This window comes from Herpailurus yagouaroundi, unplaced genomic scaffold (assembly GCF_014898765.1).
Source record: "Herpailurus yagouaroundi ecotype Mexico unplaced genomic scaffold, PumYag 159, whole genome shotgun sequence".
Lineage (NCBI taxonomy): Eukaryota > Metazoa > Chordata > Mammalia > Carnivora > Felidae > Herpailurus > Herpailurus yagouaroundi.
In genome coordinates this window covers 31,146,700-31,170,154 of record NW_024412400.1, presented here as the reverse complement: position 1 = coordinate 31,170,154, position 23,455 = coordinate 31,146,700, and the positions used below count along the sequence as shown (strand labels likewise).

Here is a 23,455-nt window from a genome sequence, read left to right as displayed (position 1 = left end):
AAAACAAAACAAAACAAAACAAAACAAAACAAAACAAAACAAAACAACCAAAAAACCATTCCTGACTCTTCTGCTGGGCAGCTTTCACTCAAAGACTCCCTACTGGACTCACCAACGGTTCTTTGTACAGTGTGACGGTCTGAGAGTCTTCTCACCTAATCCTCCTTCCTGCCCTCTCTCCTTCACTGTGATCTGATGGCTCCGCCAGCCCCCTCTGGCCTCGTCTCCCACCTGCCCATCAATATCTGGCACCTCTAATCCCATCTTGGCGTCGGCCTTGTGGAGGACCTGATTTAAGGCAATTCTGAATCCCCCTATCAAGTACTCTCTGCTGGGCCCTGCTGCATCCCCAGGGACTGGCTGCTCACTGCCTCTAGGGGCTGCGGCTTCATCCTTGGGTGTCTCTCACCAATGTGCATGTCTTCCTATCCCTGTCTGAAATTCGGTGTCTTCTCACCAGTCCCAGTTCCACTGACTAAGGTAACAGAAAATGTTCTCTCTTCCACAGAATGGCTCGTCAAGTAACTAAAGAAGCTAGTTAGGTCTCCCCTGAGTTCTTCCTGCTGAAAACAACGGCCAGATACTATGAACGTTTCTCCCATGACACGCTGCCCCCTGAGGTGGCTCTTTTCCAAATGGGGCTCATGTTATCTAAATCTCTCTGTAGGCATATGGCCCAGGGGTAAACCCAATTCTCCCACTGCTCTTTACTCAGCAAAGATTAGGGTGAAACTACTATCTCCCATGATCCGGGTACCAGACATCAATGAAGGTGACCATTAGCCTTTTTTTTTTTTTTTTTTTGGATCAAAAACCTGTTCCTGTCATTTGATTTGACATTACTGTCAAACAGAACCTTTAGGTTTTCTCATGGTGTGTGCCTCAACTTTTGTTTATAGTTTGCTTGTGGGTTTGACTACAAGGGTTTACACATACGCTTTTACCTTTATGGTGTAACATTTGGCCTATTCATCTAGGAAGCCAAAATAATTTGTGATCCCAATTCAACCATCAAATGTGCCTTCTCTTCCTCCTAACTTAGCATCACGGCTCAGGTCCATTAATGAACGAATTAAACAAATGTTCACCAGGCATTTGCCATGTGCCAGTCACCACTCTAGGTTCCAGAGATTCCATAGTGAGTGAAATATAATCTCCTATCCTCACGGAGTTTCTTTTCTAGCAGAGGGGGTCAAAGGCCAGATGCGATCAGTCACAAGGTATGCTAAAATATTAAGTACAACAGGAACAAATGGAGCAGGGGGGAAGGGACACAGAATGTCCAAGTGTAGGAGGCTCGCCGGGAGAAGGCTGCTGTTCCAAATCACAGGGTCAGCAAGGCCTTGCTTGAGAAGTAGATGCAGCCGCATGGGGGTGGAGGAGGGGAGGGAGGCACGTAACACCTGGGAAAAGAGCAATTGAGAAGGAAAGGCCAAGGCAATGGTTCTAAACTGGGAGCAGTCTCTTCCAGGGGAATAGCAAAGACCCAGAGGGACTAGAGAAGAGATAAGGCCACAGACGACGGCTTCTCCCCTGGGTGAGAAGGAGAGCCATGAGAGGGTGGCGAACAGAGGAGTGACGTAATCTGACTCGTATGTTAACAGCATCACCCTCTCCTGTGCTGCAAATAGAATTCAGGGGCCACGTAAAAGCTGAAAGCTCCATCTTAACACTATTGTCAGAGTCCAGCTGCAAGACTGTGGTTACTTGGACCGGGTTTGGAGCAGTGGAGGTGGTGAGAATGGGGGTGGTCAGATTCTGAATAGATTTAGAACATCTCAATGGATGTGGGATGTGGAAGAAACAGAACAGCCAAGATGACTCCAAGGTTTTTGGCCTAAGTGACTGGAAGAGTGGGGCTGCCATCAACTGAGATGTGGCAAGGCATCAGCAGAAGCGGTCGGAGTAGGCAAATGCATGTATAAGAGGTCCAGACTGGAGACACCAGTTTAGATCCACCAGTTTGTGAGAGATACCGAAAGCAGCAGAACTGACAGAGATCATCGTGAGAATGAGGAGAAAAGAATAGATCATCTAAGATTCAGGAGAGGAGGAGAAACAGCCAAGAGACTTGAGAAGGAAAGGCCAATGAGCTAGAAGGAAGCAGGGGAGTGTGATTACCTAGAAGTCAAGTGACAGTGAGTGTCTCCAGGAGGAGAGAATGTGTGAAACGCTGCTGCTAAGTCACATAAAAGGAAACCAGGAACTGAGCACAGAGTCAGCAACAGGCTGGATGGTTAAGTGGGGATGGCTCATGGCCCTCATTCCTGACCTTGCGTGCACTGTCTAGAGTCCTGGAGAGGAGGAAGGTGGGGCAGTTCCTGGAGTCAGAGCAGAGCACAGGGTTGGTGGAGGAGGGCGGGGGGAGGGATGGATCCTGGTGGGCCCACCAACACAGGCACCCCAGGGAAGCCTCCTTCCCCCACCCCGCCACACTCACTGTGCAGCTCCAGCTGCCCTTTCAGGCTCGCATGGAAACATGACTTCTATGTTGCCAACCCTGTCAGTGCCATATAGGTTTTTAGGATCCTCCTCTGTCTCAAGAGCTAATGCAACATGGATTAAAAATTGGAAAGATTAACTTTAACAGTCTGATGATTTTGATGGGCTTGGTTCTTTTCTCTGCCTCTAATCCCTGGAAAACCATCATTCAAGACTCAACATATTTGACAAACATTGTGCTGGGCCCTTGCTCTAATCACTGGGGACAAAAGGATGAGTAATAAAAAAGTCACAGCCCTGCCCTGAAGATCCTTGGCATGTAGCTGGGATTAGGTGGTAAAGAGGCAATCACAGGGCAGGGTGATCCAGAAGCAATCCAGAGTCACAGATGGCAAGGACCTCCCAGCCGCCAATCAGCACACGGATGGATCCGGGAGAAGCTGCCAGAGGGTAAGGGTCACCACTGCCAACATTGCTCAGATTTATGGTGATGACAGATGTTCACAGGCCCCCTTACAGGCTGTTTATCCTCACACAGGTCACTCTAAGTGCCTTACGTTTTAATTGAGATGGGATTTAGCACATGGGAGAGAGGAACAGAGTATTAGTCTTCCTCCCTGAAAATCCAAGACAGCTTATGTTTGGTGCTCTGACACTGGTGATCACCTACAGTGACAAACTATTTTTTCCTTCCCCAACTGCAAATGCCACCTCTAAATCTGGTGTTTTTACATGCTATAAAAACTTCCAACAAGACAGAAAATGAAAATGAGCGCAGGTATCCCCTCAAATACCACCTAGCAAAACTAAGTCAGATTGAAGAGAGGTGGGAAGATTAATTCAAAGAAGCAGCCCCTCTGAGCCCCAAATATGCTGGTTTCAACAGTAAGTCCTGGCCAGTTGTCTCTTCTCCATAAACCTATGTCCTCAGATGAAGGAAGTTTCACTGAATGCTTAAAAAGGTCTCTCCCTCACAAGAATCCTTTTGACTAAATTAAACACTCTGTGGAGAGAAGAAAATGAAAATAAAGAGTTCACCATATTATTAAAATTTAGCAAAGAAATAAATATAGACCTTTCTTTAGAAAAAGTACGAATAAAGAGTTACCCTAGGGGCTATTTGGAAAAAAGGTACTAAAGGCTCAAGACGGATGTGTTTGTCCTAAAGAGGAAATCCTCAAAAGCCCCAAATACAATCAAAACTGCTCTGCACTCCTTCTAAGCAAAATAAAGAGGCTGGACCCGACAAGATTTAGGGATACAAAGAAAAGAATGGAGAGGCAAGGCAAAGTGTCCTGTCAAACACTGAGTAAAATCAGCTGGGTTCAAAAACAACCAGAACCAGAATGAGGAGTGTCTGATGAGAGAGGCTAATGCCAACAATAAGAGGCCCTTTAAATGTGTCAGAAGCAGGGGCGCCTGGGTGGCTCAGTCATTTGAATGTCTGACTTCGGTTCAGGTCGTGATCTCATGGTGCATGGGTTCGAGTCCTATGTCAGGCTCTGGGCTGACAGCTCAGAGCCTGGGGCCTGCCTTGGATTCTGTGTCTCCCTCTGCCCCTGCCCTGCTTGTGCTCTGTCTCTCAAAAATAAACAAACATTTAAAAACAAATAGATGTATCAGAAGCAGAGAGAGACTTAACTTCCATTGGTCAAGGGGCTCAGGGATGGAGAAAATGCAAAGGCAGGCTGAGTCAGTGAGTCACTGCCTCTTTTTCACCAAGGAAGACTTTGGGGAGATCATACTCCCAAATTGCTTTTGAAGCAGGCAGATCCAAGATAGTATATCACATACGGCAGAGAAAGTGTACAGAATGTTCTCGCCTGAATTGACAAATGAGATGTGGATAAATTGCCAGAACAGGATGGTCCCAGCTGCAAGTTATGAAAGAACATACAGGTGACACCAGACAAACGTGGAAATGGACCCAAACTGGTCACAGGGCACCACCTATGGCCTCACGGCTGGGCCTGGCCAGCTATCACCCAGCCCTCCATTTGTAAGAAAGACTCCAAAGGAGATCACAGAGCTTGTGGTCTGGGAGGGTGGCATGAATCTATGCCAGGAGTTAACCCCAAATCCGGAACCTTGAGTCTTGATGTATGGAAGCCTTGTTGTCATATCTCAGGTCCACCTGGATCATGCCTTTTATGTTTACAACATTCTTTGACCATTTAATGTAGTTATGGACTCAGTCATATTCCAAGTTTTCCCCTTATTCATTTTGTTATCCTTATTTGATAAGGGCATCCCCACCCCCTCCAACAATTAAGCATCTCAAACCCCAAGATGTGAGAATGAGTTGATGCTTTTTTTTCCTAGGACAATTACTAAGTTCTAATGCATTATCTTTATTAAAAATTGCCTCCTAATGTCTTAATTGATTTTTGTGTCAAAATAATTCTTTCAACAGTTTTTAAATTTTTTTTTAACATTTTATTTTTGAGAGAGAGAGAGAGAGAGAAAGACAGAGTGTGAGTGGGGGAGGGGCAGAGAGAGACGGATACACAGAATTTGAAGCAAGCTCCAGACTCTGAGCTGTCAGCAACAGAGCCCAATGCAGGGCTTGAACCCACCAACTGTGAGATCATGACTTGAGCTGAAGCTGGATGCCCAACCAACTGAGCCACCCAGGAGCCCCTTTTTCAACAGTTTTAACCCTAATCCATTTGGGGAAATAGTAAATGATATAACAGTTTACTGTGTTAAAATATTTTAAGACACCAAAAGTACTTAAAGTGGTTTTAAATAAAAACAATAGTAACACACACATACTGTTAACAATTAAGTTGATCTATTGTAGTAAAATGCCTGAAGGGTTTATAAAAATATGGAACTTGGATTTCAAAGTTTGGCAGATTTCATATAAAGCAGAGTTGCTTCTGCAGGTAGAAATTGTGCCAGGGACAGTCTTGTTCTGAGGCCACCTCTGACCCGCCTTAGGAGCTGGGGTGCCGGTCACAGCTGAGTCCCCTTTGCCTTGGCTCAGGTGACAGCCCTCATAAATCTCCTGGAAGATAAATGACCTCTCCACTTAGGGGGGATTTTCATATCTGAACTTGCCAAGGAGGTCCATAGAAAGAGGAGCCCATCTGCCTTCCTCATGATAACTCATGCTGGGTAGGTTGAGGGAACACTCCCTGGCCCTGCCATGTGGTTTGCAACAGAGGGAAGGTCCTTCCAGTGACCCCTCAGAGAGATGCAGCTGCCCCAGCCCGAATGGTGCACCTCTGAGCTTAGTAACCTCTTCTACCTTCCCAGGCATTACTTTTTCTAGGACAGATGTCCTTAGTTGATGGACATTTGGGTTGTTTACACATTTTGGCTGTTGCAAATAATGCTGCTAAGAACATTCACATACAAGTTTCTGTGTGGACCTACATTTGCATTTTTCTTGGGTACATATCTAATTGATATATTGGATATATCCTGGATATATATGGTAACCTGGATAACATGGTAATGTTAACTTATTCTATTCTTCCTGCAAGAGCATTTCCCAGCCAAATCATCCTTGGACTAACCACCTGCAATCTGTAGACCACAGACCCCGGCTATGAGGAAGACAAGGCAGGGTAAGGAATAGTCAGGATCCTGGGCCCCAGCTTAGGGCAGAAGGAATTGGCAAACATAGAGAAGAACTATAGGGCCTGGAGGCGCTGTAGAGACATGTGGGTTCCCATTCTGCCATCTGCTTACAGTGCAATCTTGGACTAAGGTTACTTAACTTCTTGGGGCCTGAAATTCATCAACTATAAAACAGGAGTATTAATGTTATGGATCTTATGTTATGTATCTTTCAAATGTCCTGAGGATATACCCTGTACGGACCATATCTCCCTCCACTTAGAACTAGTCTGCCAGGCCAGGGGTCTTAGCAACCACCTCATAGTCTCCTTCTGGGTCCACTACTCTTGACATATGCAGATCAATGCCTGGGCATAGTTCTGGAAGTAAATGTGAAAAGCACAATCCAGTGACAGTGTGGGTATTTATTTGATAAATATCTTTGAGGGGATACACAAACATGTCTACCCAGTCAGGATAGAAATGATGCAGAAGAATAGCTTGGATAAGGGGAAAGTTAATGGCAGGGTTCCCCAGAGGTTGGTATGATAAGCGTCCCAGAAGACAGATGGTTTCCTGTGACATCTCAAGATGACCAAAAGTTTTTCTTGTAAGTAATCTAGGATGTAAACAATAAGGTGCCTTGTCCTTGAGGACAAATAGACCTTTGGCTCAGAGGAGAGGATGAGCCAAGGCCCACTCATCTTATAGTATGACTCAGGCCCAGGGGTCACAGATACTTCCTTGGCTCTGTCCTTGTCTTCCTCCTGGTCTTGTCACCTGTATCTCCTTACACCTGATATCCAGTCCCACCTCTCTTGTACACTTTTGGGCCTCTTCACTTCAAACTACACTGCAGCCAGATTAATCTTTCCAAAGCTTGATTCACCCAGGTTCCTCTGATGCTCAAAAACCATCAATGGTTCCCCATTGGAAAAGGTCCCAGTGCCCCCTCTTAACAGTAAACAACATGGCAGCCAATGGCCGGTCCAGGCTGCCTCCCAACTGGTCCATAGAGGACCCCACTGATTTCCTCTAACTACTCCACACACCATGTCCCAGTAGAACCCAGCTTTGGGGATCTCTGACATGTCTTTTTGTAATCCAGTAGACTTCAGAAGCACAGATCACACAACACACTGCCCCGCCTTAAGCCCCACCTGACCATGCCTACCAGAGCACCCCATCTCCCCCTCCCCCCAACTCAAAGACCTTATTTTAGTAACTCTCATTGGGCTGTAATCACTACCTTGGGACAGATCTAACTTTCCAAGTGCTCATCTCTGCTCTCCATCACTGGAATAAACTCTTTAGAGTAGAAGTCATGTTTTTAGTCTCTTCCTACTGTGTTAGCACATAATAGATGTCCCATAAGGGTTTGCTTTTACTGGAGTGATTTCAGTCTCTTCTCTAAAGACACTGGAAGTAAAAGGGTCAGAAAATCATGTACCTGTACCTAACATAGACAGCGGCCCTCCAGGGATAAAGGCTCAGTGGGGAGGAGAGGCAAGGTTGTGAACTGCCTTCTGCGGAGCAGGTGCAATGCCCCTGGGGAGGAATATGGAGTGGGTCTGAATAGAGCCATCCTGGGAGCTCAGGGGCAGGAGTGCTTTACATAGCACAGAGGCAGAGGCTGGGAGGCTGGAGCCATCCCCACCTCACTGGGAGGTTTCAGATGAAATGCTACCCTAGCATTAGCAGTTTTCTAATTTTCCTTCTTTTATTAAGAGCTGTGGAATCCTTTCTCCTAACAGAATTTTCCCTGAAGCATTAAAGGAGAAGCAGAACAATTCAGCTGCTCTGGGTGAATCAGAAGCAGGAGTCCCAGAGCCCAGAAGCCAGTCCATTTCCTATCTCCCCAGCCCAGACTCTGAAGGGGTCACAGAGAGATCCAAAAGTGCTGGGCAGCCTCCACAAGTCCCTTTGAGGCCTCAGACTAAATTATGGGTGCTCATAAACGGCGTGGGTGATGAAATTGGGACTGAGGGGCTGGTATGGTAGGTTATCTTGTTCCTTATATGAAACGCATTCTTAGGAAAAAACTAAAATCTAGATTTAAATGTCAGCTAAGGACTTCAGGTCCACCAGTTACTGAAGACAAAGAGGAACAGTTTGCACACAGACGAACTGTGCAAATGAGGAATTGTGTTTCCTCTGACATTTCTATTCTAGGAGATAACTTTGTTGAGAAGGTATTGCTCAGATAACAGGTTCTCCCTCTGATGATGAAAACTCATTTCATTGCACAAATATGCTTGAATTTTACATTAGGAAGCCTGACTCATTAAATATTTTTGGTGCAGTAACACTTCTGGCCAAAGTAGATTAAACAAATAAGCAATTAGTTTGGAGACTGGATATGAATACAAAAGCAGAATTAATTATATTTCTAATTGTTTTCTCCTATTGTGGACATTGGCTTCTTGGCTTTTGCTCTGGGCTTGCCTTGAGCTGACCTGACGCCCTGTTCCAATCTCCCTCTTTACCTTGGGGTCAACTAAGGACAGAGGACTCCTTTGTGGGGGTGGCATCATTTCGATTCTGTTGTAGAATATTGGCTGAGTCTCTCTCTGGGCTCAGCGAAGCAGGAGTGGGAGAGAAAGTGAGGGCTTCAGGCCTGGGTGGCTGAGTCAGTCCTATATCATATAGGTGCTTCCATCTTGGGTCCATCCATGAAGGGCTTGGTTCCAAGACAAGGGAGGGGGTGTGACAACTGGGGGTTGGAGGCTGGGGGCCGTTCTGGGGATGCAGGTTTATAGCAGATTTATATGCAGGTTTATATGCAGGTATATGCTATCACAAATAGCATTTGTGATATTAGTGCTGATGAAGGGAGGGTTCTTTGTTGGGATCAGCCAACTGACCCTGCTAGTTCTCAAACTGTGATCCCAGTTCACCTGGGAGCTGACATGAAATGTAGAATCTTGATCCCACTCCAGACTTACTGGATCAGAAATGCTGGGGGTAGGGCTCAACAATCTGTGTTTTATTTTTTTATTTTTTTTATTTTTTTCAACGTTTATTTATTTTTGGGACAGAGAGAGACAGAGCATGAACGGGGGAGGGGCAGAGAGAGAGGGAGACACAGAATCGGAAGCAGGCTCCAGGCTCTGAGCCATCAGCCCAGAGCCCGACGCGGGGCTCGAACTCACGGACCGCGAGATCGTGACCTGGCTGAAGTCGGACGCTTAACCGACTGCGCCACCCAGGCACCCCTCAACAATCTGTGTTTTAACAAGTCCTCCAGGGGATTCTGAGGCACACTCAAATTTGAAAACTATTTGTCTAGAAATCTAAAAATCAGAATGTAAAACTTTGAAAGGACATCTGAGGTCACTCAGTTTTCTGCCAATTCTTACAATTTATGGATTTGAGCACTGAAGGCTGAAGGGAAAGTGACTTCCCTAAGTCCTCAGCAGGCAAGAGCAGAGTAGGAATGATGGTTCCGGCCATCGCTCCCCTCCCCCTGCACTCAGGCACCAGGCACTGAGGGTGCCCAGTACGGGGTTGGGGGGGTACAGTTCCTCAGGGATATCAGGGGTCCCCAGCAGGGAGGTGGAACTGTGTGGACCCCTGTGCCACAGGAAGGAAGCATCACAGCTAGTGGGGTCCTGAGTCCCTCCTAGGTCACCCCACCTGGCTCCTCCTCCCTGCTGGGGTAACCAGAAAGCATACCAGGAAATGGCCCTAAGGATGCAAACCTGAGTGCTATGGCCCTGTGGCAGTGGGAGGCTCTGGAAGGATATGTGAGTGTATGAGGGGCACTTGTCAGGCGGTGCCTGTCCCAGGACAGCGAGGCTGAGGACGGATCCATCAGCTCTGCTTCCTGCAGGTCTGTCATCCTTTCCGGGTGTGGGGCAAGCACTGTGGCATATCCTGTTTGTTGAATGTTTGATCACAGAAGGCAGTTCACAGAATCCCCGGCACTGGAGAGGCCACAGGAGAGAGCAAAGGATACACTACAGCAGGTTGTGTGCCTGCTCCCTGGCTGTCACCCGCACATCTTCAGCAGGGTGCCCCCCACAGCTGGGAAACCCACCGCCATCACCCTAAGACTGACATTGCCACTACTGACACTGGGCTGTGAGCTGTGCCTACAGTCTCTGTGACTGTCCTCCCCGAGCCTGGAGATGGAAGTCTCCTGGCCGTGGGGCCCAGACCCCTCATCCTGTGGGCAAGTTTCCTTCCTGCAATGCCCAGCTGTGAGCCCCTCTCTGCATGTCACCATCCCCACAATGGTACAGGTCTCCCTCCCCTGGACTCTGACTACCAGGGACACCTCTGCCTGCAGACCTCTGAAGGGTGGTGGTTTACAGTTTCGTGTCCGGCACATCTCTGGGTTGGTAAGTGGACTGTGTCCTCCTTGTTTCCAGTCACTACTTCTACACCATGGCTCACCATCCTCCACACCCTCTGTTAAAATGTCACTCAGCTGGGCCACCGTGCTCTAAGCTTGGGACCACTGTGTACTCCCTCCCACCACCAGTCTGAACTCACTGAAGACTTGGGCTCCTGTCTTCTCCATCCTGTCTTCAGTGGATAACTTGCATATCCACCAGAATAGTGTACTTTCTGTTCCCTGACCCCCACAACTCTTCCACATCTGACACTTGGATTCGGCCTCACCTGACATCCATATTCAAAGCCACAAATTCAAGTTTTCTTCTTCCTCTGCAATCTCTGATGAGTCCACTGCAACTTTTGTTGGCTCCTCCAGCCCCCTCAGCCTTGACTTCCACCCCATGCATCAGCCCTTTCCCTTACTTGTGTCCCTCATTATCCAGCCCAGTTCCATCTTTGCAAAAACAAAATTGACAATACTCCCTCAACCCTCAGGTGGGAGTTGCCTTTAGCTTTTCTGAGAACACAATCAGCAAAACTCAACCCTAGAGAGATCCACAATTAACTTCCTGTAGGGTCAGCCATGCACTGCTGAGAAAGTCACATAACAGGGCAGATGGGCAGCTTTGTAAACACATGATCACCAGCTTCCAAGGAGCCCTCATGTTTTCTAGAAATGCAGAATTTCTCTGCTCAATCCCATTTCCCCATCTCTGCAATGGCACTACCAAACTTGCCATTCTCAAACCTTTGACCCCAATACTTCTCCATTCACCCTCAGCAACCAAGCTTATCTCCTACATTGTGGAGAAAATATCCAACTGCATAACTAATACCTCGACTTGGGAACCCAAGCTCCACAAATCACTCATGTGCAGAACTGACCCCACCTCCCCTTGCCAGCATCCCTGAACACTTCTGGGAGGCCCTGGCAAGTCTCCTATGTATTTGTAAACCATCCACTCAATCTCCTGCTTCTCTGCTCTCCATTACCTTCCTGCGATATGCCCCCTAGGAAAGCTGTTCACTAAGCCACATTTCCAGTCCCCTCCCTGAGGACCTGTGGCCATGTTCAGCACAAGCCTTACAACCTCTGAGAGCCCGACCTCCCTGCTGCACTATGACACCTCATCACCTAGCCTCAAGGCTGCCTGTTGTGCTCAAACTTCACCCTGTTCCTCCTGCAAAGCTGCCTTCCTTCCACTCCTTGTCCTGGGCCCTCGCTCTCTTCCAGGACATCAGACAAACCAACAGACACCAGGATGTCCTGTCTCCACCCACCCCTTGCACACCCAGCATCTCACAAGCTTCCCTCCCCACATGCAAACCTGTTCCTGCAAACAAATGCCAGCCCACTGGTTGATGAGGCACCAAAGACCATGAACATTATATAAAGCCAGTCAGGACATTCCAGAACAGAGGACACCATGCTGACGTACAGGGGTTACTGGAGGAGTGAGATCTGGTCATTTCCCTCGGGAGCCATACAGCCTATCAGGAAAAATACAGCCTAAGCACATGAAAAACTTATGTGCATTTAAGAACTCACTGTGTCATCCTTATAACTAGTGCAGTTCAGAGAAGGGCAAACACACAAAAAGATTTTCTATGGGGCAGATATGCTCACAGGGGCCCTTGTTCCCTTGAGCTGCTCGGGACAGATAAAGTATTTGCTATGTTCAGAAAGAAAGAGAGCGAGAGAGGGAAGGAGTGAAGGAAGGCACGCAGGAAGGGAGGGAGGGAGGAAGAAAAAAAGAAATTTTAAAATCATAGGGCTCAATTCTATTGCTGATGTCCTGCAGCTCAGATCCCAGAAGGAAACTGATCCCAAGGCCTGAGGGTTGGCAGAAAGTCTCTCTTGCACTGGAAAATATTTGTGGTCTGGTGTTGCCTTTATTTACCCAGAACATTTAATGTGCCTTTTTTCTCCATCTTTCACATCCGCTCCGAGAAGATGTTAATTTTCTGAAATTAAACACTTAGCTTGATTACTGTTTTGTTAATTGCGGCATTCAAAAACCCCTGGTGCTCCTGCCTGTTTAACACGGCTGGTGCTGTGAAAATGATAGGCACGGAGTTGGCATGCCGGTGGACAGACAGCAGCAGCGGAATGCCATCCCAACTACCCCCAGCTTTGCCTGCTCCGGCAGCTGGGTCCTTGCCCGTGAGAGAGGGGCAGCCCAGGTCACAGAAGAGGGTCTTCCACAGAGCCATGTTTTGGGAGGACAGTGCCCCCAGGAAGTTCCAGGTCTCACCAACATCTGGAAGAATGCAGAGGCATAACTCCCATCACAGCACCTGCCCAAAGATGTTTGAGGAAGGAAAGACCACAGACAGAGTTCAAGCTGCACCATTTGCTAATGTCTGAGATGAGTCTAAGAAAGAATGAGGCATCCATTCATACATTTGCTTGATAATTCATTAATCCATTCAATAAACATTTATTGACTTCTATTATTTTAGGCACCTAGCTAGACACTGGGGAACAATAACCAATAAGATGGATACAGGCATGCTGTACCAAAGATTATAGTTGTGGCTCACAGAGCCAACATGTGCCAGAGAAGTGCAGGGCAGACACATCACAAGGATGCCTCCTCCCAGCCACCTCCTTTGCCAAGGCCACAGGGTGAACAGCAACTATCTCGTAATCCAACCAGAAGTTCCCTCTGTGAGATTCCCTCCATAAGGAGAATTATTGCAATCTCATTTGGACTTTGAGCAGGGTAAGGAATTACTACAATCTTAACTGCCAGCAGTGTGTCCCATCTTCATTCAACAAGCCACATAGTTGGGAGTGCCTGGCCCAAGGTGGAGTGAAATGAGCACTGGCGCCCCAAGCCCCATAGCGCTCTGGTCATCCCAGCAGGGATGCAAGGTGGGGCATTCTCAGCTGTTAGTAGCATCACCAGGCACCACTCACAACCCAGAACAGGGAGAATACCCACGCGCAACCACTGCACGGCCCAGCAAGCGATATCTGTCCATGAGAAGTCCAAATTGGTGAGTTAGTGAGCAATACAATAGCCCATCCAACACTGTCACTCTTTAGCAGTAGGTGCTACAGACTGAGATACTCTCTATCGATGGCATGCGGCTGCACCCTAACTTTGGTAAAGTGAGAGTTGGCATCACAGCAAGTTATAGTACCAAGAGCCCAATGGAAGGACCCCTTGTGTTGCTGTTTCCCAGCTAGTCATCTGCTCCCCTGTGACTTTTCTGGGCCTCTGACCTCAGTCTCAGTAAGTGCTGTGGACTAGAACATGAGCTCCACAAGGCACAGATTTTTGCCTGTGTTGTTTGCTCCTGTGTTCCTGGTGCTTAAAGTGGTGTATGACCCACAGAAAGCCTCAATAATTTTTGTTGAGAAACTGAATGAATGGGAGCCCCTAGAAGCAGGAACCAATGAATCAGCCTGTAGAAAGCAGTCACAAGGCTGTGTTGAATGGGAGCCCCTAGAAGCAGGAACCAATGAATCAGCCTGTAGAAAGCAGTCACAAGGCTGTGTTGAATGAATGAATACACTTCCAAAGTTGAAATGCTTAAACAAATAAATAAAGAAAACTCCTTTGAGTATGGGTGAATCTCACTGTGCTCCTCTAAGTGGATCAGGGCTGCTGGCATCATCTGAATATCATTCCCTTCAGTTTTCCTTCTAGGAGCCACTGAGGAGGAAGATACCTAGCCAGCTGGCTGGCTGTCACCACCCCCAAGGCAAACGTTTATGGACTAATTCATATGTAGGGACTAAAGGATCCTGGCAATTACTTACCAAGTTTCCCTGTGCCTAGCACTGTGTGGTCCCTCCCTCAAGGAGCTGGGGTAGGTGAGAAAATCTGATTTTCCACAGAGCTCACCATCTAATGGAGAGCCCCAAGGCTGCGGGGGTGGAAGCCATGACTTTCACCGTGAGCAGTACTCCTGCTGACCTACTCTGCTCCACAGACAACACAAAACTGTTTGCAAATGGCCCAGACCTTTCTGAGGCCACTTAAAATTTCCTTTTCCAGATACCATATGTTTTCACTCTTATGTGGATCCTGAGAAACTTAACAGAAGACCATGGGGGAGGGGAAGGAAAAAAAAAGTTAGAGGGGGAGAGAGCTAAGCCATAAGAGACTCTTAAAAACTGAGAATAAACTTGACGGTTGATGGGGGGTGGGAGGGAGGGGTGGGTGGGTGATGGGCACTGAGGAGGGCACCTGTCGGGAGGAGCACTGGGTGTTGTATGGAAACCAATTTGACAATAAATTTCATATAAAAAAAATTTCCTTCTCAATGTCAAGGCTTAAGAAACAATAAAAACAATCTTTTTAGAATTAACAACAAGAAGAAACCAATGAAATGAGCTATGAAATTGAATGAAGAACAGTGAAAATTTCATTTACTTAAGGGTTTTAAACTTTCTTTATTAATTTCAATGAAAGTTTTCTTTAAAGTCATTCCAGTCTTTTTAAAGTTCTGACTCAATCTTTTCTCTGCTTTGGAGCAAATTTCACCTACTAATTTCCAATGAGACCAGCCCCTAAAAATGAACTGGTTTCAGCATATGGATCTTAACACTCTAAATTTTTACAGGCAGCACTGTAATATTGTTTTAATATTTAATTTTGAGATTTACATAATATCTTTCCTCCAAAGAGCTCGATATATTGCAATATCGTAAAATTCCTTTTCATATTCAAAGATTATTCTTTATGCATGCAAATACTATATTTAACCAAGGAATAATGCAAATTAGGTGATGTGTTCAGAGGAATGGGTGGGCTAGGTAATTCTTTTGTAGAAAAAGTAGCATTTCTGAGTGACTTTAATTGTCTAGGAGCTTCAAAAATGCCTTAAAAATGGACAAACTATTGGGGCTTATGACCACTAATAGAAGTAATGCAGTAGCTTTTAAACAAAATTAAGCAATGGGTTGTGTCTGTGGGCACAGTGAATACGTTAATATTCCATATGCAATAGGCATAGTGGGCCATCCACCGACCAAGCGTAATATAATGTCAGATATAGATACTGTTGATGCCATCATGAAAGTAAAAGGCCAAGGGCTGCTTCTCCAAATACATGAGAAGGAAGGATAGACAGGCTCCTCAGAGTGGCAAGATCAGCCTGTGCCAGGTATACATACAGGTTCTAGCTCCACTGTCCTTGTCAACTTACCAGGACTTCGCTACTCGCCTTTCTAGTGCCTACTCCTCCCTCAAAGAATGGACAAACCCATACATGCCATTTATCTGATGGGGATGACATCAGTTCCAAACAAAGGGATGGAGGGGCCTTGGAAGGAAAGCCTAGGAAGAGAGTCCAGCAAATTTCTGTCTGGCCCAGAAACGATGCTCATCTCCCCATCATAGCATCGGTCACAAAGTCACTTTCTGTCCCGTCTCATTTGCTTGTCGCAACAGCACTCGGAAGCAGGTGTCATTACCCACATTTTACAGCTGAGGAAGGAGGGGTCGTCACTCATACGAGTGATGTGAACTTGCCTGAGTCGTGTGAAAAGCAGAGAGAGGGTCCAAGTGCAGGGTCCCCTGCTGCACCTCTGCCACACTGAGCGCAGGAGCTGAGACAGGTGACTGCCCCATGGTGGAAAAGGGCTAGACCAACACAGCACACTTGCCATCCAGGCTTGGCTAAGTCAGATCAGCCCTCTGAGGTGGAGGTGACAAACCACAGCCAACACGTTTGGCTCTCAAGTGCTTTAAAATTTTCTAATTAGTTGTCAGCATTTTAAATCTAGGTTATCAGCTTATAAGTTCTGGCACTGCTGGGTGTGGCATCACTTACTGGAGCTGGGCAGAGGCTCGCCCCGTCCTCTACAGTCCTCTGTGGTCCTCACCACTCCCTACTGCCTGACACTTGGCCATGTTTTGCTCCTCTCCACTGCTAGACAGGCCTCGTGGGCCTTTGGGTTTGTTCTCTCTGGGTTAGTTGGTCCTAAATTCGCTGACTCTATTTTGCAGCAAGTTGATTTTTAAGATGTGCCAGTCTGATTTGTCTTATTTACTTTTTCCAGGATTTCCTCTGAGGTCCCCTTCCCCAACTCTGACACTCTGAATCTAGTTGGCAGAAAAGAGAAGTAAAGTTTGTCATTCACTTTAATTCTCTCTGACAGCCAGATGATCCGGCCATCAGTCTGAATCTGGGGCCAGGTGCCAGAGAGTGACTGCAGGAGTTAGTGGTGATAACAACCTCTCTGCAGATCTCTTGGCCACTGGAACAGAGAGAGTTCCACCTGAGCTGGTCTATTTTAAACTCAAGGCAGCTGTATTCAGTGTGAGGCTGCATCCCTGAAGACCTCACGTAAATCTGAGCTTGCATAATTCATGACCAACCCTGACCAAAGATGATGGACATTTTTTTTGACAGCTGAAGTGGCCTAGCTATGTGGCAATGGCTTAGAGGGAGCTTACAACTTACCCGGCTCACCATAATGCGATTTTTGATCAGTCAGAGGATAAAATGGCCACAAATCTGAGTTTGAAACCTAGAAACATCCCTGCTGCCTATAAGGTGCTGAGAAAATTCTGAAAGCACTCTGACCCTAGTTTCTTCATCTGATCCACCTCAACTTTGTAAAGAACTTGGTAGGTGCTTGGCACACTGGAGGTGCTCAAAATAGTAGTTCTCGGCCACTGCCTATGGGCTGGGTGAGGATCTGATCCTGATACTCTCCAAGTGATATGAGATCCTTGAGAAGTCATGACTATAGACATGGCTGGGGTTGTTATGGAAGGATATGGAAGCCCTCTGCATCTCAGGACCCAAGAGATCCTTCAGTGTTCCCTCAGTGATGCTTGTCTCTGTGTATGCTATGGACCAAAAGACGATTATAAAACCTCCTATGGTCTTAGATCACAGCCCTGAGGGTCAAGGAAAGCCTCATGGTGACTCCTTCTGAGGGACTGATGCCAACCAGTTCTTTTTATTATATACCTCAATCAGCTAGGATGAGCTGCCTGCTTCCACTGGGCAGAGCTCATGATAGCAGCAGATGCAGCATCAGCATGGCATGCCTGGGCAGCCCTGAGAAAGGAGGGCATGGCAATTCTGTGTCTGCTGAATAGTAAGAGTTACATGCCCAGCCATGGATGTGGTCTGTAGCTCCCAACAAAAGAAAGCACCAGCCCAAAGTAGCAACCAGCCTCCCAGGATAGAGTCTGATAATCATGAGCATCAGGCTTCAGATCAAGTCCAAGACCACTGAGCAGCCAACTTATCCAAACCCTTCTCTTGTGTGACCCTTACTGACACCCACTGTCAAGATCCAATTCACCGTGGGGGGACACCTTGGATCCCTCAACGAACACACACTCATCTCCATCTTGATCCAGAGGCAGGGAAAAGTCTTTTGTGGTTCTGTGTTACAAAGAAAATTGTGGAAGAGTAACAGAGGGTGCACAGTGAGGTGCTCTTTTGAGCCAGAGGGCACTGGCTGGCTCTGAAAACTTTCTCCATGCACAGAGGGACTGCCCACTGTTTAGGGAAGGAAACAGGAAGGCAGAATCAGAGGTGATTTCCTGCCAACCCTCTTCTAATCCTAGATTCTGAAATCCCTTTAAGCTTCTTCTTCCTTATCGGAAACATATGAACAATGCCTAAGTCATGGGTAATTATGAGGATCAAATGAGTCCATGTATGACAAAATTCTTTGTCAACTCAAAAACAAAACAAAATGAACCAACAAACATGAGGTGTTAAGCTATGATAATAATTATTCACCTACTCCTCAATCAGGATCCATTCAACGGTCCCCAGCGATTTCAGTTTGGGCAGTTCTAGACCCGAATAGGTCCTGATAGCACTTATCATTTGATTTAATAATTGATCCCAGGATAGCTCTGGGTCAAATTCTTTACCTTCTATCTACCTACTCATGACCAAGACAGTAGGACAGGGTGGCAGGGGCCGTGCCATTATCATGAGGTCAGGGTGGGGAGGCTGACCTGGACTTCACCCAGAGTGGAAGATTTCAGGGGTCCCTGGAAAGACGTTAGACATGTTATAATTTGTGGACTTGCATGGGTCCATCTACCCTGTTCCTTACTGGATCTGAGTGATACGGCTTTTATGATGCCATAAAAGGCCTCTCACAGAGGAACAGGCCCAAGTGTTTATTTTGAAAAATCTCATCTTTTAAAAGAGTTATCTGTTGGTTGAAAATAATTTGCATTCACATGTGGATCTGTCAAAGCAGTGTGAAAGCACCATGTTCCTCAGGGCCCCACAGCCCATAGATTAGGACCCATGGGCCCCCTTGTCATTTGTTTTGTAACAACCATATGCCACTGAGAAGCACCCTTCTCTTATTGATTATAAACTTTCTGACACCCAAATTCCAGAATTCCCAAAAAGAAATCATAGACTGGAACATGTGGATGGGGCTGGGACCCCCAAATCAGGGAAGGTTAGGAATAGAGGGCCCACCAAAGGGGGAACAAAGGCCATGAGAAATGTGCTTGTGGAGGAGAAAATGAGTGAGGATCAAAACAAATACTTTGAATGCCGGCAATGCCAGGCCCCTTGTAGGAGCCCTGGTCCCTCAGCGCCTCTGCAGCCTGGGAAGGTGCAGATGGCAAGACAAGCAGATGGGCAGGTTCGGGAATAGCAGGGTAAGGAAAGGGAGGGGCAGGAATCAAAGTAAACCGCCATAAGTGGCAGGTTTGTTCGCACATTCTTAGAGAGAGAGAGCAGACAGCCAAGCCCAGCATGACATGACAGCCTGGCAGGATTATTAGTCCCCGAAGCTGGGACACTAAAATATTTCAGCCAGTTTTCTGCCTTAAACTCTCCAAGGGAAACACTGCTAACAAAGGCTGCCCATGTTCCGTGTTCAACGTGATATAGAAATTACCATTCCCTTTTCTTTGGGTAAGACAGACTGTCACAACCTTTGTCTCCACAGCACTGGGGCTGTGGTCACCAGCTGGAGGCTTCCACACTTCCACGCCTATTTTCTCACGGCACACACATGCATACAAACACGTGACCATACACATACATACAAACATGCACACACGAACACACACGTGTTCACAGCAACAACGCAGCCATCTGGACAGCCATGCTCTCCTACAACACCTTTTTTTCTCCTGAGTTCTGACAGCTTAAACCCAAGAATCATCTGCCATCAAAGATGCCTGGGATTGAAAGAGGCAGAAGGAGCCTGAGGATGGGAGGTGAGGAGCAGACAAGGACGGAATAGGGAAGAGGAGGTTAAGAAAGGGGAGCTGCACACAGGGAGAGAGAGAAAAGAGACGTGCCTGGCTCCAGCTATTCCACTCACAAGCTGTCCTTCTAGAATTTGTTAATTGAAAAAAATCCATAATTCCAAATAAGATCACAGTCCATTGCCCACGACCCCTATTGCCTATAGACTTTCCCTCTGCAGTCTTGCACCATCACCCCAGGGGAGAGATTGCTCATTTCTAACTTCCTCGGTATTTACTGCATGTGTATGGTACACACGCTTAGAATACACCATGCCGCAGATTTGTGTTTTGTGTCTACGTCCTGCAAATTCTTCAGTGAATGAGTTTTGTGGGAGGAACGGTGGTGTCTGTTCCTGTACTCCTCACAGTGTCTAATCCGCAGCTGGGCCCACGTCAGACGCTAACTAACCGCCTCTTAATAATGAGTGAGTAAATAAATAAATGAGTGAGTGAGTGCCTGAATGGACTGGCTAAACGGACATACAAAGGAATGGGTGGTTGCAAGAGGTGTAAAAAGCAATACAGAGAAAAGGTCAGAAGAGTGAGAGATACAGAAATAAAGAGAAGAGAAGGAAATGTCTGGTGAGCTGTGCACGCCTCAGGGACGTACAAGCCGTCAGGAGTGATCTACTGCCAACTACCTGAAGTCTCTCTAACAGTGGAGCATTCATTTAGGCAAGCTATACAGGAGAAGCACTCTTGAATTACACAGTTTAATTGAAAAATAATCTATGAAGGCAATCCTCACTTTATCACATGATTTCTGGGAAGCTTCCTTCATTGGGTTTTCTGATAAAGCGGCACCGGGGTTCTCAAGATCGTGCAGGGTTTCCACCCATCCATCTGTCTGTCCATCTACCACCCATCCGTCTGTCTGTCCACCTATCTTTCCAAAGGCATTTGTTGAATCCCAGCTGGATGCAGAGCTGGGGGTTCTACGCTGGCCTGGATATCCCTCTTTGCTTTTGTGCTGAGCACGAAAATATCCCTCAGAATCCAACTCACTCTCAGAGGTGAAACACTATTTTCTGCCATGTTTCCTCCACGGCCACAAATGCCCATCGCCTGACACCCTCACCCCTGGGAGGAGGCCTGAAAGCAGAATGGGTGTGACTGAAGCTTCGTCCCTTCACGGGGATGGATAGGGAACCAGCCACACAGACAGACAGAAGGAGCACAGATGCCTCCAGACTCACCGGCTTGGTTCGTGGTGATGTTGACGGAGACGTGCTGTGGGGGGAAGGGGCTCTTGCTGGAGACTCCATTGACGGCCTGGATGTCGAAGGTATAGGGGGTATGGGCCCACAGGCTGCTGATGGAGACACGGCACTCGGTCAGGCCCAGCTGCCTGGGTACAAACTCCACGTTGTCGTCGCAGCGGGAGCAGCTCCGACGGTCTGCCCGGCACTTTCTACAGATGATGTTGTAGGTCACATCATCCCGCCCTCCTGTCTCCCTTGGCGGATGCCACTCCAGAATGATAGATGTCTCATTGACAATGGAGATGACATTGCGGGGACCTGACGGGACACCTGTAGGGAGACAAAGAAGGGCCCAGTGAGGCTAGGCAGAAGCTTCCTCCTCCTGCCTCTCTCCATCTGCCTTTGGTGTATCTCCTCCCCTGTCACACACATGTATCACCTTCGGTCCGTCAAGGCCAAATCTCCATGCTCCAATCCATTCTGAGAATATATGGTGGACAGAAATGACAACCTGGCCTAAACTCCCCTCGCAGTCATCCCAGTGGGGACAGTGGCAATCGTGTGTGCCAAAGGAGACGAGGGTGCAGGGATCTGGGTTCAAGGTCTTTGGTTTTCAGGACCAAGCCACTTCCTCTAGCCAGCTTTAGGGTATGCTATACATATGTAGTAGACACTTATTGGATTCCTGTATTTTCTTTGTGTAGAATTCAAGGGTTGAGGGACATGAGTGACCCATCAAAAGCTCCGACATATCCTGGCATCTTGCACAAAACCTCATGCAATTTGGAGTCTGCGTGATGTGTACATGCTGGGGCTATTTCTCTGTCGGGCAGGCTGCCAGATCACCTGGATTGATGAATATTCACAGTGCCCAAGCTTTGGTGAAGACAAGAAGCCAAGTTGGCTGGGAGGTTCATATAGCCACCAGTTTTTACCCCATGACATGAGAAGAACATAGAGATTTGTTCTAGACATTCTGCTAGCTGCTTTACACTTATTACCTGAGAAGAAACAGTAATTAATTAGATTTTATAGAAAGGGAAACTAAAACTGAGAATGGAGACTGGCTGTGGATCATGGGGTATATAAGAACTGCAGCCAGTGTGGAGACCCCTGTCTGCCTGGTTCCAAAGCTCATGCACTTTAACAACAGCCTTATGCTGCCTGCTAGTGAAACCGGCTATCCTTCCCTACTAAGGGAAAAGCCATTTCCCACTCTGGCCTTACACTGGTATGGTACTCCAAAGGTTGCTGATCAGATCTGTTCATGGATAACAGGAGATTTGACCAGACTCTCTCTCCTACAAACCAGCCAGACTCATTGGGAGTCAAGGATGGCAGACTCTTCCCTCTGGATAGCTCTGTCTATAGATGGTGTTCACACTGTGGCAAAGGTTGACATGCCTTGCTAAATACTAAATTCTAGAAAACCTAGTCCTTTGTAGGAAGGCAACATATCTCTGAACTAACAGCTAAGGTGCTGGGCATTTTGAGAATCTCCTGCCCAGAAACAGAACAGATCACAGCCTCAGGTTCCCAAGCTAAGCACTGCATGTCCTCAATGTCTAATGATGAAAATGAATCCCACCCAGAAGCCCCCCTTCTGAATGGCGGGTCTGCTGGAGCAGCCGCTCTGGATAGTAATGCATTCAGAATTCACACACGTGACTGTCGCCAGCTGAACGAAGACATGTGTAAAGTGGTTCATGCTGAAGACAGGAATCAAATGCCAACAAACAAAATGAGGGAATAACAACAAGGTCGGGGGGCACCAGGGAAGGATTCTGTGTTGAATCAGTCAACAGCAAGCAGCTAGAGCAGAAAGCAAATATTAAATCGGATTCTATTAAAACGTGAAAGAAAATCAGTACTGTACTATATAAAGCCCATTAGGCCTGAGCTAAAGCACAACTTTCATACAGCCTTGTGACAGGGCAGGATTCATGAAGCATTTTTACTGAAGTCTTGCAAATAGCGTTCAAGAATTCCCAACCCATCTGCCCAGGGATAAACATCCATCTCTTCTCGGATCAGCACACAGCTAGTGCTGAGAGGGTAGCTGGCATGGCCGTTGCTGGGTTCTTACTCGGCCGGGCCAGCTTCACCTTGCGCTGCACTATTCGTTAATGTGCATATTGGCCAGTGCCTGTCTTGGACACGTCTGTTTGCTCAGACTGATGAGATTTGGACCACAAGCTCCCAGTGGTCAATGCCACTGCTCCCTGTCTCAGCAGACAGCCTAGCCTCTGCCACAGGCCACCATCTCTCATACTCACCATAAATACATTCATCCAGCACTTGCTCTCTGCTAGGTGTGGAAGGATTCTTTAACAATGTTATCTTATTGCAGCTTTGGGATGCCATCACTGGAAAGCAGCCTTGGTAGGCAGAGCAGAGATAGGTACTGCCCAGGGGAGGGACCACCCATTCTTCCCACCCTGTGGAGGCCTCCCCATGTCATTATCTCCCTTCTCCCATGACCTTAATCTTCACCTTCTCCCCTGGCTCCACCTTCTCCACTTAAACTCCCATTAGATTTTTGCTATTTTAAAAGCTAAAGCACCACCACTGGCATCTATGTTGGCTGCCCTCTCTTCTTCACCCTCCAGCCAAGCTTTCCAAAGTGGAGGGCCTCCTCTCTCCTTGCTTGGGCAAGTGCAGTCCAGTTATTACCCACCCACCCCCCCC

General features: G+C 47.2%; 1 protein-coding gene across 2 annotated transcripts in view; it reads right to left on the bottom strand.

Annotated features, from left to right (window-relative positions):
* EPHB1 (EPH receptor B1) overlaps positions 1-23,455 on the bottom strand; it is a 431,880-nt gene that overhangs the window by 99,546 nt on the left and 308,879 nt on the right. For both annotated transcript variants that reach the window (XM_040480245.1, XM_040480246.1), the window contains exon 5: positions 20,762-21,097. In XM_040480245.1, coding sequence (XP_040336179.1) covers positions 20,762-21,097 — 336 coding nt within the window. The remainder of the gene's footprint in view (positions 1-20,761; positions 21,098-23,455) is intronic.